This window comes from Larus michahellis, chromosome 3 (assembly GCF_964199755.1).
Source record: "Larus michahellis chromosome 3, bLarMic1.1, whole genome shotgun sequence".
NCBI classification, from domain to species: domain Eukaryota; kingdom Metazoa; phylum Chordata; class Aves; order Charadriiformes; family Laridae; genus Larus; species Larus michahellis.
The window spans coordinates 95,012,191-95,026,164 of record NC_133898.1 but is presented as its reverse complement, the minus strand read 5'-3'; the positions used below and the strand labels follow the sequence as shown (position 1 = coordinate 95,026,164).

General features: G+C 41.6%; 1 protein-coding gene across 2 annotated transcripts in view; it reads left to right on the top strand.

Annotated features, from left to right (window-relative positions):
* The first annotated feature begins 230 nt into the window (after positions 1-230).
* BCKDHB (branched chain keto acid dehydrogenase E1 subunit beta) overlaps positions 231-13,974 on the top strand; it is a 130,438-nt gene continuing 116,694 nt past the window's right edge. The window contains exons 1-3 of one of the 2 annotated variants that reach the window (XM_074581309.1): positions 231-479; positions 3,096-3,173; positions 6,201-6,269. In XM_074581309.1, coding sequence (XP_074437410.1) covers positions 305-479; positions 3,096-3,173; positions 6,201-6,269 — 322 coding nt within the window. In that variant the 5' untranslated portion in view covers positions 231-304. The remainder of the gene's footprint in view (positions 480-3,095; positions 3,174-6,200; positions 6,270-13,974) is intronic. The other variant, XM_074581310.1, reaches the window with a different exon arrangement.

Sequence of the window (13,974 nt, the reverse complement as noted above, 5' to 3'; positions counted from 1 at the left end):
GCCCTGAGGGAACACCCGCCCTGAGGGAACACCCGCCCTGAGGGACCCGCCGCCCCTCACGGCCGAGGCCCGCGCCCAGCAGCCAGCCCCAACCGCCACGGCCCCCAAGGGCCTCAGCGCCGGCCGTTACCGCTATCGCGCACGCGCAGCAAACCCTCCCTTTCCCCTCCCACCCCTCCACCCACCGCAGGACGGCTTCTGATTGGCCCGCCCTCCACCCGCTGCTGGCCACTCAGGAAGCCCTCCCAGGACCCCGCCTCTTTAGAACACGCGCCGGCCGCGGCGGCCCCTGACAGCAGCGGTGATGGCGGCTGCGGCGGGCCTGGCGCTACGCCGGGTGCTGGCCTTCGGGACAGCGGCGGTCCCCCGCCGCGGCGCGGGGGGATTCTGGAGCCGCCTGGCACCAACGCTGCCGGCCGTGCCGCGCCGGTCCGCGGCTCACTTCGCTTTCCAACCGGACCCGGCGCCCAGCGCGTACGGTGAGAGCGGGGCCGGGCCGGGGTCCACCCCGCGGGCCGGGCTCGCCCTCGCTCTGCTGCCGTGTCCGCCCCGCTGCCGCCGCCTTCTTTAGGGAGGCCCCCGCCCGGCCGGGGTGGGAGGGAGGAAGGGAGAAGGGTGGGCACTTCCCGCCTTCGTCCCCTCGGGCCGCCCTGCCGCGCTGAGGCGCCGGCGGTGGCGGCGGGGCCGGGGCGTCCCCCCATCGCTGGGGGAGAGACCCCCGGTGGGGGTGGAGGCCTCCGGCTGGGCATGTTTCCTACGTTGTGTCCCCGTCGCTTCCACCCGCGGGTTTTCCGCGGAAGACTTGGGCTATGGGGGGATAAGGCCCCGCTGGGCCGCGGGTCGAGGCGCTTTACACCTCTTCGGCGCTTCGCCGGTACCGCTCTGGGCGAAAGGGGGGCTGATGAAGTGTTTTTTGGGGGGTCAGTGCAATAGTTGCAATAGGCCTACCTATCGTCTGCTCAGACCTGCAATCCCTCCCCCTGCCCCTCTCCTCTTTCAGCGGTAAAACTCGCAGTAACTTATAGCAGTAACTTAATGACTTACATCCATTCCTGTTTGTTTATTGCCTGCCTAAGTCATGAATGTGGTAATAAACCTGTGATTAATAAAGACTGCTCTCTAGTGAAAGGTTTGAGGTAGTCCCTATGATGACACGACTGAGGGTAAACACAGAGCAGTTGGAAATTAACAGCTCAGGATGAGAGTTGCTGTTTTGACTTTGTTTCTGGGATGCATCCCAGCAAATGACTAGTGTTGAGTTCTCCTGGAAGAAGCCTGCCAGCTGCAGAGTAGCTGTTTCTCTCACGTGAACCACACATGTCTTCTAGAAAGGTTTTACTTAGTTGGATACCTTGGTCATTAAATCAGAGAAAACTCTCATCCATTTCTGTTAGTCACGGGGAGACATAGGCATCCAGGATGTTGCGGAGTGAAGCCTGTGTGCTGCAGGTCTCTGCTTGAGATCACAGTGAAGAAGACGGAGTGGAGCAGGCCAGTTTTTGTTGCCATTTATTAATAGAAAACTATTTCCCTTTGGTTTAAAATACACTTTGAAATTCTGTGAAAAATAGTTAAAGTAAACATGTGCCAATTATGATCTTGATATTGTTAAGATAATGCTTCTCCAACCCCACAGTTCAAATCTGAAGGGCACAATTAGTTTCTCCTTTCCCGTGAGGGCTGATACAGAGGCCTTCATTATAACCAAGGGCAGCAGGTCAGAACAGCCAATGTGAGGAGTTTCTGATGGTTGCTTGAATAATTTATACTGAAAGAATTGTATCTTGTGGAAAAGATAACATAAATACTAGTGTGGATGACTTGGGAAAGAGAGAAGCAACTGCTGTTCCCTAGCTTGCTTTCCCTTGAATTTGTAAATGTTGATTATTTGTAGCTTTTGTGTAATTTGAACAGTTCCCATAACTGTGCTACCAAGCACAAGAATGTGTAGGAATGCCACAACTCAGCTCTGGACTGGCATGACATGAGTCTTTAATAAAAAATACTAATGTTAATTAATAATTTAGGAGGAAGGGAAGCTGAATGGTTATTGAGAGATACTGTAGCTACTGGAAACAATGTAGTTCTCATTCTGATTTCTAACACTTGTTCTCATGTTTGTCTGGGATCTTCACCTAAACATGGCACCATCACTTTTTTTTCCTTTACATGCTGTATAGGTAGGTAGTATTCTCCTGGGCTGTGGCTCCTAGTCATGACTTAGACAGAGGCTTTGCTGGTTAAAGAGCTACCAAATGTCACCCAGTCAGTTTCTTATTCACTCAGTTTCAGATAAGGCATTATTTTATTTGCTTGGGGAATCTGAGTTGGTCACAGTAGTGGGGAGTGGGCTGTTGTTCTGTTCCATCTTTGTTTTCAGGCCTGTTTGTTTTTCCTTGCAGTGTTGGAATGAATGAGGGCACTCAGGTAGCCTTTCTTGGTTTTAAAGGTTTTCTTTCAATCTGCGCTGCAGAAGATTTTAATACAGCAGTCTGGTGCATTTGTTTTACCCATTTTAAGTACAGCTGTTCAGCATCAAGTTTTCTTTCCTTGGAGTGTGGATTTGATGCTTCTGACACTAACTGCAGTTCATAAAGCAGGCCGGTGGTCTAGAAAACTTGTGATAATAATAGGTGTCTGTGAACAGAAAAGGCCGGAGCTTTAAGAAAAAAATAATCAAAGAATGATAAAGTAAGCTTAATGAGATCCGGTGAATCTTAGCAGAAAGGATCCCAATCCTCAAAACAATAATGCTTTACATCAGTTTTTCCTTTGAAAAACTGTTGTATTACTCATTGTTCCTAGTGTTTGACTAAGCGTTGCAAAGCTGCGTTTGCTCTAGCTAAGAGCATAGTTTTGGAAAAATGGTTGAATGTAGGGTAGTAGAATTGTAGTCCTTGGGACTGCAAAGTATACCATGCTCAGTCCCATCTTCCATAATTTAAGTTTACTCAGCAAATGAGTTGTGGGGACACCTAACAGGGATCTTGTTTATGACTGTTAACTGAGTTTTTAGTCATGTTTTGCACCAGTGTTTTCTAATGTACTTTGTGTTTTGAACCAAATCAGATGGCTAAACTACCACTTTCACACAGGGCAAACTCAGAAGATGAATCTCTTCCAATCCATAACAAGTGCCTTGGACAATGCTTTAGCCAAAGATCCGACTGCAGGTATACTATACTTGTTACTGTGCTTTGCTTTGTATAAATTGCATTTTGTTTTGCCTATTCGTGTACAATATTAAATGCCTTTCTCGTGGCCTTTTAAAATTTTCTAGTAAGTTATTTCTATGCTTTGATCTCAAACAAAAGTTAAAAATGTGTTGTATTAATAATTAATGGATTATGTGATCTAAGATGCAGTTGTGTCTTCTGTATTAGCTGTGTGTATTTTGCTTGAAAGTTGGGACAGAAAGATATATTGCTTGACATGCTTCTGGTATTACTGATGCGAACTGTACTTAAGGGCATCCTGAATCCCACCAGTAAGTAAAGGAGTTTTTAAAATGTAAATCTTAGTTTTTAATTCCTTTAACTCTCTGTGTTCAAAAAGTGGTATTTTTTAGAGACTATCTATTCCTTGCTCTGTCCATTCGCCCTTCTCTCCTTCTCTGCTTTCCAGCTTTACTGATATCTGTTCATTCTTGTGCATAGGCAATGTAAAATTTTCTGGGCTTTTGCGGTCTGGATAACCTATAACTTCGAAGAAGCTATTTCATCATAGCTTGATTTTAAATGGGTTATCCTAAATTCTTTTGCACAAAAGTATTTACTCCGCTTGTAATTCTTATACATGTCTGTTGCTTCTGTTGTCATAACAAAGGCATGATGATGACCAGATATCTGAAAGAGATGTTTAATGTCATTAGCACAGCTGCAAAAGCTGTATGACCTTGTGTAACTTTTGGGATTTTGTTTTTAGTGTGTTAGTAACTCTTTTTGGCACTTGTTGAACCACTGCTCGATTAGTCTGACTAATCGTCTAATCTATTAGGACAAATTCCATGTTGTCTGTCCAGTGCTATGCCTGTGTAAATTCCCTCTCCATCTACAGCTGTGTTATAATCACTTTTATTAAATTAAGCTTAGACAACTGAGGGTAAATTAGTGCCAAGAACAGATTTTAGTACCATTTCTGTAGAATCAGCCATATAAAAGTAAGCAGAATGTTAATCCAGCAGGAACTTAAACTCATAGATAATCTTCAGCCTTTTAGTTGCTCTAAGGTTGCAGTCTTGCTCCTCAGCTTTGCAGGGCTGGATCTTTGCAAAGCCTTTTGCAAGACCATGTTGGAGTTCTACAGTCCAGATATGTGAGTTGTCAGTGTCGCCCTGCTTACTGAATGAATTAGTACTTGCAGTAGAAAGCATGTCTTTTAGTTGTATGGGAATTGAGCATCTGTTGTTTAAGCAGTGGAAATCCTCATGCTTATGTTGATGAGAATTAGAGTCTGTCCAGGAAAATATTTTCAGTGGCTGAACAGAATGAGTAAATCCGTGCAAGTTTGCTGATACCAGCATTAAATGATATTTTTTTTATCCCAGATGGCTCAAAAGTGAGTAGCCATATGGTAATGGAAAGGCTGTATGAAGATTTTAAGTACATAAAAAAATAAAACAAATTAATACTAAAAATTAATTAGAGAGATGGTCTGGGGACATACTTCAGTCATAAACTCCGTGACTACATTGGTGTTACATCATTATACAAGTTATTTTTCTTTAAGTGGTGTCATTAATATGATTGGGAGAAGTGTGCTAACCCCTTTTAGTACTTCTGATCAGAAACATATTTCATTTAAATAAAAATAATATTTGAAAGGCAAAGAGGCTAACTCATTATTTTGTGTCCTTTAGATTATAGAGAGTATTGAGGAACTTGTGATTTCTCAGAACTGACCCCACTTCATGCAAGCTGCTATTGGTGATACTGCTGCACATCCCTTACATGCTTAAAAAAATTGAAGTGGGCAATACTTGTTTCTGTCAATTATATAACACAACTTTTAAGAAAAATTAGACATCATCATTCCATTAATTCGAAGAACCGCCCCCGCGGCACCCCCCTTCCCCCCAGTTAGCTGATATGAAGCTAAATGTTAAAGGCAATTACTTTTAGTGATAAAACTTTATTGGCCACATCACCCACACTGTAGGGATAGTAGTGTTAAATACTGAGAGTTGTCCCGGTTATTAGATATCCATCTTTTCTGTAGAGGAGTTCTCCTGAAGTCACTTTTCGGGGATCTGGCAAGTATGTTTGGAGAAGGTTTGGAACTTCATGTTCGATTGGTATTTCAAAGAAAACTTCAATTTGACATTTTTCAAAACACTGTGTTTACTGAAATCTGTGGATGAAGAATGCAAATGGTTACCAGTGGAAGTGGAATGGATAATTTCACTGACTCTGTAGTGATTGAATATAATTGTTTCTTGGAATTGCTTTTATTCATTTAGATTTAGTTCTTGTAATAATATAGCATATATAAGAAAAATAGATGATGTAATGAAAGCATAGCTGAATCAGTTTCATGAATTCTGTTTTGAGACATAGTTGTGTTGCTGTTCTGATTCCTTATTAACCTCGGTTCTTTATTTGTTATAGTTAGAGTGTGCATGAGAAATGCTTAGTAAAATGACATTTTAGGTGCTACTTATGTTAGTGTCTCATATAAAAACATTTGAATCCTATTGGAGCGGGTCCAGCGGAGAGCCACGAAGATGATCAGAGGGCTGGAGCACCTATGCTATGAGGACAGGCTGAGAGAATTGGGGTTGCTCAGCCTGGAGAAGAGAAGGCTCCAGGCAGACCTTATAGTACCTAAAAGGGGCCTGCAGGAGAGATGGGGAGGGAGCGTTTATCAGGGAGTCTAGCGATTGAACAAGGGGTAACGGTTTTAAACTGAAAGAGGGTCGATTTAGATTAGACGTTAGGAAGAAATTCTTTACTGTGAGGGTGGTGAGGCACTGAAACAGGTTGTCCAGAGAAGCTGTGGATGCCCCGTTCCTGGAAGTGTGAATGGATGTGGGGCTTTGAGCAACCTGGTCTAGTGGGAGGCATCCCTGCTTATGGCAGGGGAGTTGGAACTAGATGATCTTTAAAGTCCCTTCCAACCCAAACCATTCTGTGATCCTATGTTTATTGAAAAGAAGATGCATTGGAGTAACATTAGCCACCTCTACTGTTCTTATTTTTCAGTAGTGTTTGGTGAAGATGTGGCCTTTGGTGGAGTTTTCAGGTGTACAGTTGGCTTGCGAGACAAATATGGTAAGTTAAATTTTAACCCTGACATTATCTTCATATTAACATCTCTGTTCTTTTGTACCCCTCTATAGTTTGTGGGAGAAGAGAAGAACACACGGGAGAGTCCTTGTAAATGGACTCCTGTTTTCTTTTCTTTCCTTGGAAATAGAAAAAGTTTTCAACATGTTACCAGTTATGTAAGTTTTCAAAGCTTTCAAAACCTGTTGACATAATTTCACGAGTCTTCTATTTCTTCAGCTAACTTTGTCAATGTAACTACATTTTTTTTGAACTGCAATTGGACCAGATTCATCAGCTGGGTGTCCTGGTGGACAGTAAGTTGACCATGAGCCAGCAATGTGCCCTTGTGGCCAAGAAGGCCAATGGTCTCCCAGTGTGCATTAAAAGAATGTGGCCAGCAGGTCGAGGGAGGTCATCCTCTCCCTCTATTCTGCCCTGGTGAGGGCAGAGTACTGTGTCCAGTTCTGGGCTCACCAGTTCAAGAAAGACAGGGAACTACTGGAGAGGGTCCAGTGGAGGGCTACAAAGATGATCAAGGGACTGGAGCACCTCTCTTATGACGAAAGGCTGAGAGACCTGGGTCTGTTCAGCCTGGAGAAGAGACAACTGAGAGGGGATCTCATCAATGCTTATAAATATCTAAAGGGCAGGTGTCAAGAGGATGGCACCAGACTCTTTTCAGTGGTGCCCAGTGACAGGGCAAGGGGCAATAGGCACAAACTGGAACAGAGGAAATTCCATCTGAACGTGAGGAAAAACTTCTTTACTTTGAGGGTGACAGAGCACTGGAACAGGCTGCCCAGAGAGGTGGTGGAGTCTCCTTCTCTGGAGATATTCAGAGCCCCCCTGGATGCATTCCTGTCCAGCCTGCTCTAGGTGAACCTGCTCTGGCAGGGGGGTTGGACTGGATGATCTCTGAAGGTCCCTTCCAACGCCTATCATTCTGTGATCATTGGGGCTCCATTTAATTACTGTAATCAAATTAAAGCCTCTTAGCAACAATACATGGTGATGCTTTTTTGGTCCTATCTGTAAAGAACTGCAAAGGAATTACATTAAAATGGATTTAAACTGTTTGTTAAAGATAGTATTTTCTAGAGTGGACTTGAAAGCCAATATAGAAATGATGCATTATAGCTATGCTTGCGCTTCATCTAGAACATGATTGGTTTACTTGTTTGGGAGACTCATGTGAAGATATTCAGAGAAATGGTACAACCTTTGTCCCAAAAAATCTTGGAAGTAGCCTTTATCACTAGATAGGAAAAACAGGTTTGCAAAAGTATATGAAAAATAAGTTGGTACTTAATCATCTACCTCAGACCGTTGAGGTGAGTTTAGTGGAAGAAAAAAAATAGTTACTTGCAGAAACTTTTTAATTTTTGTTAAAAACTTTTTAAAGTAAGTTTTAAATAGGGAAGTTCTTTAAAACTTGCAGGAGCTTTTAAAAATTTCTTGTGTGATCTGTGATTTAAATTAATCCGTATATTGTGTTCATTTTGGAAGAAACTTAGTTCTGCTATTTTTGGGGGACAGCCTTCCTACAGCTGAGTATCAGCGGCTTCCAAGAAAGGTGAGGGGAAGGAAAAGACTTTCAGTCTGTATGTTGTTGCACAAGCATCTAAGTGTCACGTTCACAATTCTTGGTGGATACAGTTTAACCACCTAGTTGGTGATACCTGGTTGGCAAATCTAGAGGACTTTTCAAAGTCCTTCATTGTTTTTCCAGTTAACTTTCTTCTTTGGTTATCCATTTGGTGTGGTACCCATTTTGCTGCGAGAAGTATTGCTACTGGAATGCTAAAAAAGAGTCAGTGTTTCATGTATGACATGCTAGGTAGTACATAGCAGTTTACAGGTCTTGGAAACTGGTTGTGGATACAGTAATCTGATAGTTTTTAGTTTGGCAGTCACTGTCTGCCCCACTGGACTATTAAACAGAAGAAGACGTTATAAAATGTTAGGTTTCAGGAGCTTGCTTACTTCAAGGCACAAAGATGACTGGGATCACTTGCAGCCAGTGATTAAATCTATTCCATTTTCCTCATCTGTAGGAGATGAGTTACTGCCAATCTTGGAGACCACCAAGATCCACTTTTTTGAGCGAACCGAAAATGGAGAGAGGAAACTTTTAAGAAATTTTAGAAACATAACCATATTTTGTTGCCTTGTTTCTCTGCTTCAATTATTATATGGATGTTTTCTTGCTCTGTGGTTTGTACGTTAATGTTCAAATAGTTTGGATAGGACTTGTATTAGCAATGGTGCTGCCTGTTGAGATTGAGTCAGAGTTCTGTAACTCTGCTGTGATATGTTGATTCTATTTACTAGACTTCATGTGAAAATGAAGCCTCTGAGACAACAGTCAGTTGCTGGAAACATGGGCAACAGAAGACTTCATTTGGGAACTAAGCAACAGGAGCAGATGGCTCCATAAGCAACCTTCTTGTTTTTAGGGAATATCTCCAGTTTAAAAGACAAAAGGAAGAAACTTTATATTGTTAGGGTGTTGCTTTGAGGGTCACTTGTTGGTTTTCTTTGATGTGAGAAAGTCATATAATGGCATGAAGGAAAGATGACACAGGTAACTTGGCTTCTTTCTTCACTAATAGTGAAATACTTTAGAAAACAGGCAGTGGCTGAAGAAGGAAGGACAAAGATGAACTAGAGTACGTTCTGAAAAATATAAGGCTGAGGAGAACCAGGAAAGACTGAAAACACAAAAATTGAAGGAATCCAGAATTTTGAGAGAGGTGGCTGGCTGTCAGTGTTCTCTTAGAGATTAAATAAACTCTCGATGCAGTGCTTGTTTTATGCAAAGGCTAGAGTCCATGTAAAATAAGGAGGAATTCCAGACAGAATTGACGAACAAGCAATCTCATGGATCTTACCTCTACAAGGAAGATTACATATGTTTAATGACCCTTCTTTCTCCATGTTCCTCCTGAATTTAGCATAAAAATAATAATAGGAGATGCAAGTGATATAATATTAGGGGTTTTTTTGTATATGTTGATGTAAAATATGAAGGAATGAATATTGTTTTCCCCTCTCCTGGAAGAGAGAGGTCTTTTTTTTTTTTTTTTTTTTTCCACCCCCCTGTATATAATCAAAATCGCTAGGTGGCAGTCTATGCCTATAAGTAGTTATTTTGATACAAATTGATAGTTCCTTTTTAAGCATTTTTATAGGGGTCTAGGTCTAAATATCGCCCAACAGTAGAGTAAGGAGAATTTAGTATATTAATACTCAGTAGTAGTACTATACAGATGTTGGTTGCTATCCCGACTGTTACTGAAGTCTCTCTGGAGAGCAAAAGAGAAGAAATTTGCTTTTAGAATAAATCTGTCATAAAATCTAAAACCTTTTTTGCCAGGAAAGCCATTTAAGCCTGAGTGTAGAGTAATGTTGTGATATAAACACAGCTAGAGGCTTATGTAAAAGAAGTCAAGCTCATTGACTTTGTAAGGAAATAAATCCTAATTTTTGATCAGTTGAATTTTTTACATGCTACAAGGAATTTTGTTTGAAAATGTTTAACTGAGGAATCATATGTAAACAAGTCAGTATGTGGAAGTTTCTTTTCCACCATAACCATGATTTAGGATAGCATGTTTGTTCCTATTTATCTTATCTCAACATCTGAAATAGATGATTCCAGTTTTCTGGCATCGGGTTGCTGGCATCACCCTATTGGTTTTAGTATGTTTTGCATGAACTGAATGCTTAGAAATCTATTGCTGTATAATCCTCTGTCCTAAAAAGGAGTAGACTCCTTGTGATTTTTATGTGGAGAATTCTTTTCAGATAAGGGAAGGGCAATAAGTCTTATACATTTTTTTTTTTCCTTTGTCCCCTCCCTCTGGTCTTGCACACTGGAAGGCATATTCTTGTTTTATTTCTTGTTTCCTTCCCCATCACCTGCTACCAGGTTTTTGATTATCACAGTTTTTAATTATTTTTTTCTTATAAAAAGAGAAGTACATTATTTTGGTCTTTTGAAGAAAATGCTGTCTGAATGAAATAGCTGTACATTTGTCTTTAAGTCTGCAGATGGATTTGAAACAGTGATCTTGGAATGTGAATACATGTGTCCAATTGCTCTGCCTAAAGTGTGAAATAAAGTTGCAGCATGTAAAGATCGGTATCATCCACATGACAAAAATACAGAGGGGATCAGAGGTAGGGATTAGATGACAGGAGGTAAAGAAATGGGAGGAAAAAAGCAGAGGATAAGGTAAAAATGGAGAAAGTGGATAGAAGTAAAGACGAAGAAACAAGAATAGTAGAAAAGGTGATTGACAAGGAAGGCTGCTGAGAAGAATGCCAGAGCAAGGTGGGTTTTTTTTGATAACTCCAAAAAAATCCATCTAGCCTACTGTGGCCAAAAATGACAATTTTGAGATTATATAAATGGGGGAGTGAAGTATACATAATACTTGTCTTGCTGCTGACCTCCGAACACTTACAGCTTGAGGGCTTCCTTATCTAGAAGTGCCTCTGTGTAGTCATCAGCCTCAGTAGAGATTTGTCTTTAATACCATTCTGGTCTACACTTAAAGGTAGGCTCTAATGCGTACTTACTGCCATGTCAAAAGTCTGTCCTTAATGACGGTAAGGATAAAGTGCCTTCTGATTATTTCAAAGCTTGATATGCTGAGAATGTGGAATAGGATCAGTCCTTGCTCAGAACTCTGAGAATCCAAGAGAAGTAAGGTTGGCTTGGCAGTCTTTCCCTATAGCAGTGCTTTGGGGAGACTAAGATTTTCTTGGTTTATGCGTTCGCTTTTATAGATGAGATTTGGGTAGGTGTTAGAAAACAAATCTAGAAGAACTGGAAGAATTTAAAAAATTGGAATCTTAGATCGAGTTATTGTCTGTGTTTCTTGTCATCTCAAAAAGTACTATACATCTTTAGTAACTGATGTCTCTGTGCTAACAAATATTTATGTCCAGGCTTTCCAATACTACAGCTGATTGTAGGTCTTCTCAGTTACATGCAGATGTCTTGCACAGATGTGGGTATTTGTATGTATGCATTTGGATAATAAGTTTCAGTGAAGTTATGTTTCACTCAGAAGCCGGGAAGTTATTATGGTTGTCAAAAGGTTTACGCTGTAGAGAGGAAAGTTGACCTAGTAAGGAAACATGAAAGTCCAGACTTTAGTTTTTCTTGTTGCTAAGGTATCATGCAAGTTTGGATGGCCAGGGAACTAGCAGTTTCACTTTAGAACAGGAATGGTGTTTGAGCTTTATGTCTCTTTAACTAAGCAGATTGCACTTCATTTTAGAATCATAGAATTGCCTAGCTTGGAAGGGACTTTTCAGATCATGGAGTCCAACCATCAACCTAACTCTGACAAAACCCATCGCTAAACCATATCTCTAAGCACTAAGTCTACCCGTCTCTTAAATACGTCCAGGGATGGTGACTCAACCGCTTCCCTGGGAAGCCTGTTCTGGTGCTTAATAACCCTTTCAGCGTAAAAATTTTTCCTAATATCAAATCTAAACCTCACCTGGTGCCACTTCAGGGCACTTGCTCTCATCCTATCACTTGTTATTTGAGAGAAGAGAAGAGAACCTCCTTACCTCCTTTCAGGTAGTTGTAGAGAGTGATAAGGTCTCCCCTCAGTCGTCTTTTCTCCAGGCTGAACAAGCCCAATTCCCTCAGACGCTCCTCATAAGACTTGTTCTCCAGACTCCTCACCAGCTTTGTTGCCCTTCTCTGAACACACTCCAGCACCTCAGTGTCTTTCTTGTAGTGAGAGGCCCAAAACAGAACACAGTTTATTTTTTATTTGTTTTTTATTTGAGGTGCAGGCTCACCAGTGCTGAGTACAGGGGCACAATCGCTCCCCTAGTCCTGCTGGCCACACTATTCCTGATAACAGGCTGGGCATGCTGTTGGCCTTCTTGGCCACCTGGGCACACTGCTGGGTCATATTCAGCCGTCAGTTGACCAACACCCCCAGGTCCATTTCCACTGGGCAGCTCTCCAGCCACTCTTCCCCAGGCCTGTAGTGCTGCATGGGGTTGTTGTGATCCAAGTGCAGGACCTGGCACTTGCCCTTGTTGAATCTCATACCATTGTCCTTGGCCCATTGATCCAATGTGTTTTGATCCCTCTGTACGGCCTTCCTACCCTCAAGCAGATCAACACTCCTAGCCAACTTGGTGTTGTCTGCAAATTTACTGAGGGTGCACTTGATCCCCTGCAGCCTGAATTCACAGCAGCCTGAATTTCTCTTTCATGGCATGTCTTTCTGTTTGCCACCAAGGTAGTCTAGGTGACTGCTTCAGTTAGGTTCCTACTATTTGGATGCCGGATTAGATTACCTTCTAAGTGTTTGAACTTTTAGAAATTACTTTTGGACTGAAAGAGTAGTGTAAATGAGGTTTTTTACTTTTCAGTAGGGAATTCTCAAATAATGACATATTAGTTCCCTTGCAACTATTTGGAAATATGGGTATAATGTGAATACTTTGAATGGGAATTTTTATTTCAAAGATTCCCTCAGCTCCTGGAGGATGCCACTGTGGTGTCTCCCACCAGAAGTGAGTGCTTGCCCAGGGCAGAAGAGACTTGGCTTCAGTTCTGTCCCTCAGGAGTTCTGAAGTTACTCCCAAAAGAGCTGACTGTGATATCAAAGCTGTTATCTGTGGAGATGCAGCAGAAATGGTTTTGTCAGCAGTTGTTCTTTTGAACTGTTTAGGAATGAATTTGTCTCTTGCTCATGTGATTCATTTGTCGCTGTTTGTGACCCTCTGTGTGATAGTAGGGTGAACAAGAGGCAGATAGGTTTCCTCCTTTCTGGATTGATGTCCCATCACCGGTTGGAGGGTCTTTCACTCACGGCTTTTATTTTTGTCTGTTCTGGTTTCTTTTAGCTGTTTTGGTCTCTGTTATTGCTGTCGTCCTATTTTTGTTTGTCAGTGCTTACAGAGATGTACTGCCCCACAGCAGCTGATAGTACTCTCTACAAAGTCAGTTAGAACAAAATGCTTTTCATAAGGTTTCTGTGTAACATTTCTACTATGTTCTGGAGTGATGTTTGCTGCCTTTATTGGCAGTGTGGTGTTGACTGCCAGTTTGTGGTATGCTTTAGTGCCTAAGTCCTCACTGTCGTACTGCTGCGCAGCCAGTAATTGCTTCTTTTCCGGGTGGATGCTTCATAAAATGAAACTCAGTAAGAGCAACTGTGTGTCACTCATATGTAGGATAAAACAAAATCAATCTCAGATCACTTCTTTTCATGGTCATTCTGAATTACATAAATGACTAGAGACATTCATACATGCAGATAGTAGTAAATGAGGAATAAGCAGCTTCAATTTTTTTTCCTCCTTACTCATTTTTTGTAGCTAAAATAGATTTCCTCACACGGAATAGAAAGGGTGCAATAAGTACGCACATATAAGTTGAAATGTAATTATTTTCTTTCCCTATTGTGTTCAAACATATAGGCATATTTTATAAATAGTCCTTCCTATCTTTAATTATTTTGATGCAGCTAGAAGTCTAGATAAAGTTGGCAGGATTTTTTCATTCTTCCAAACCATATAAAAAAAAAAAGTGTGAAATGGATGGGGAACAGATTTCTAAACAGTAATTAGTGCCTGTTCAATCAGTCCAGGATGCTTTCTTGCAAATTGGAAGAAGAAAAGGAAAATCAAGAGAAGGAACAACACTTGTATTGAATCCCGT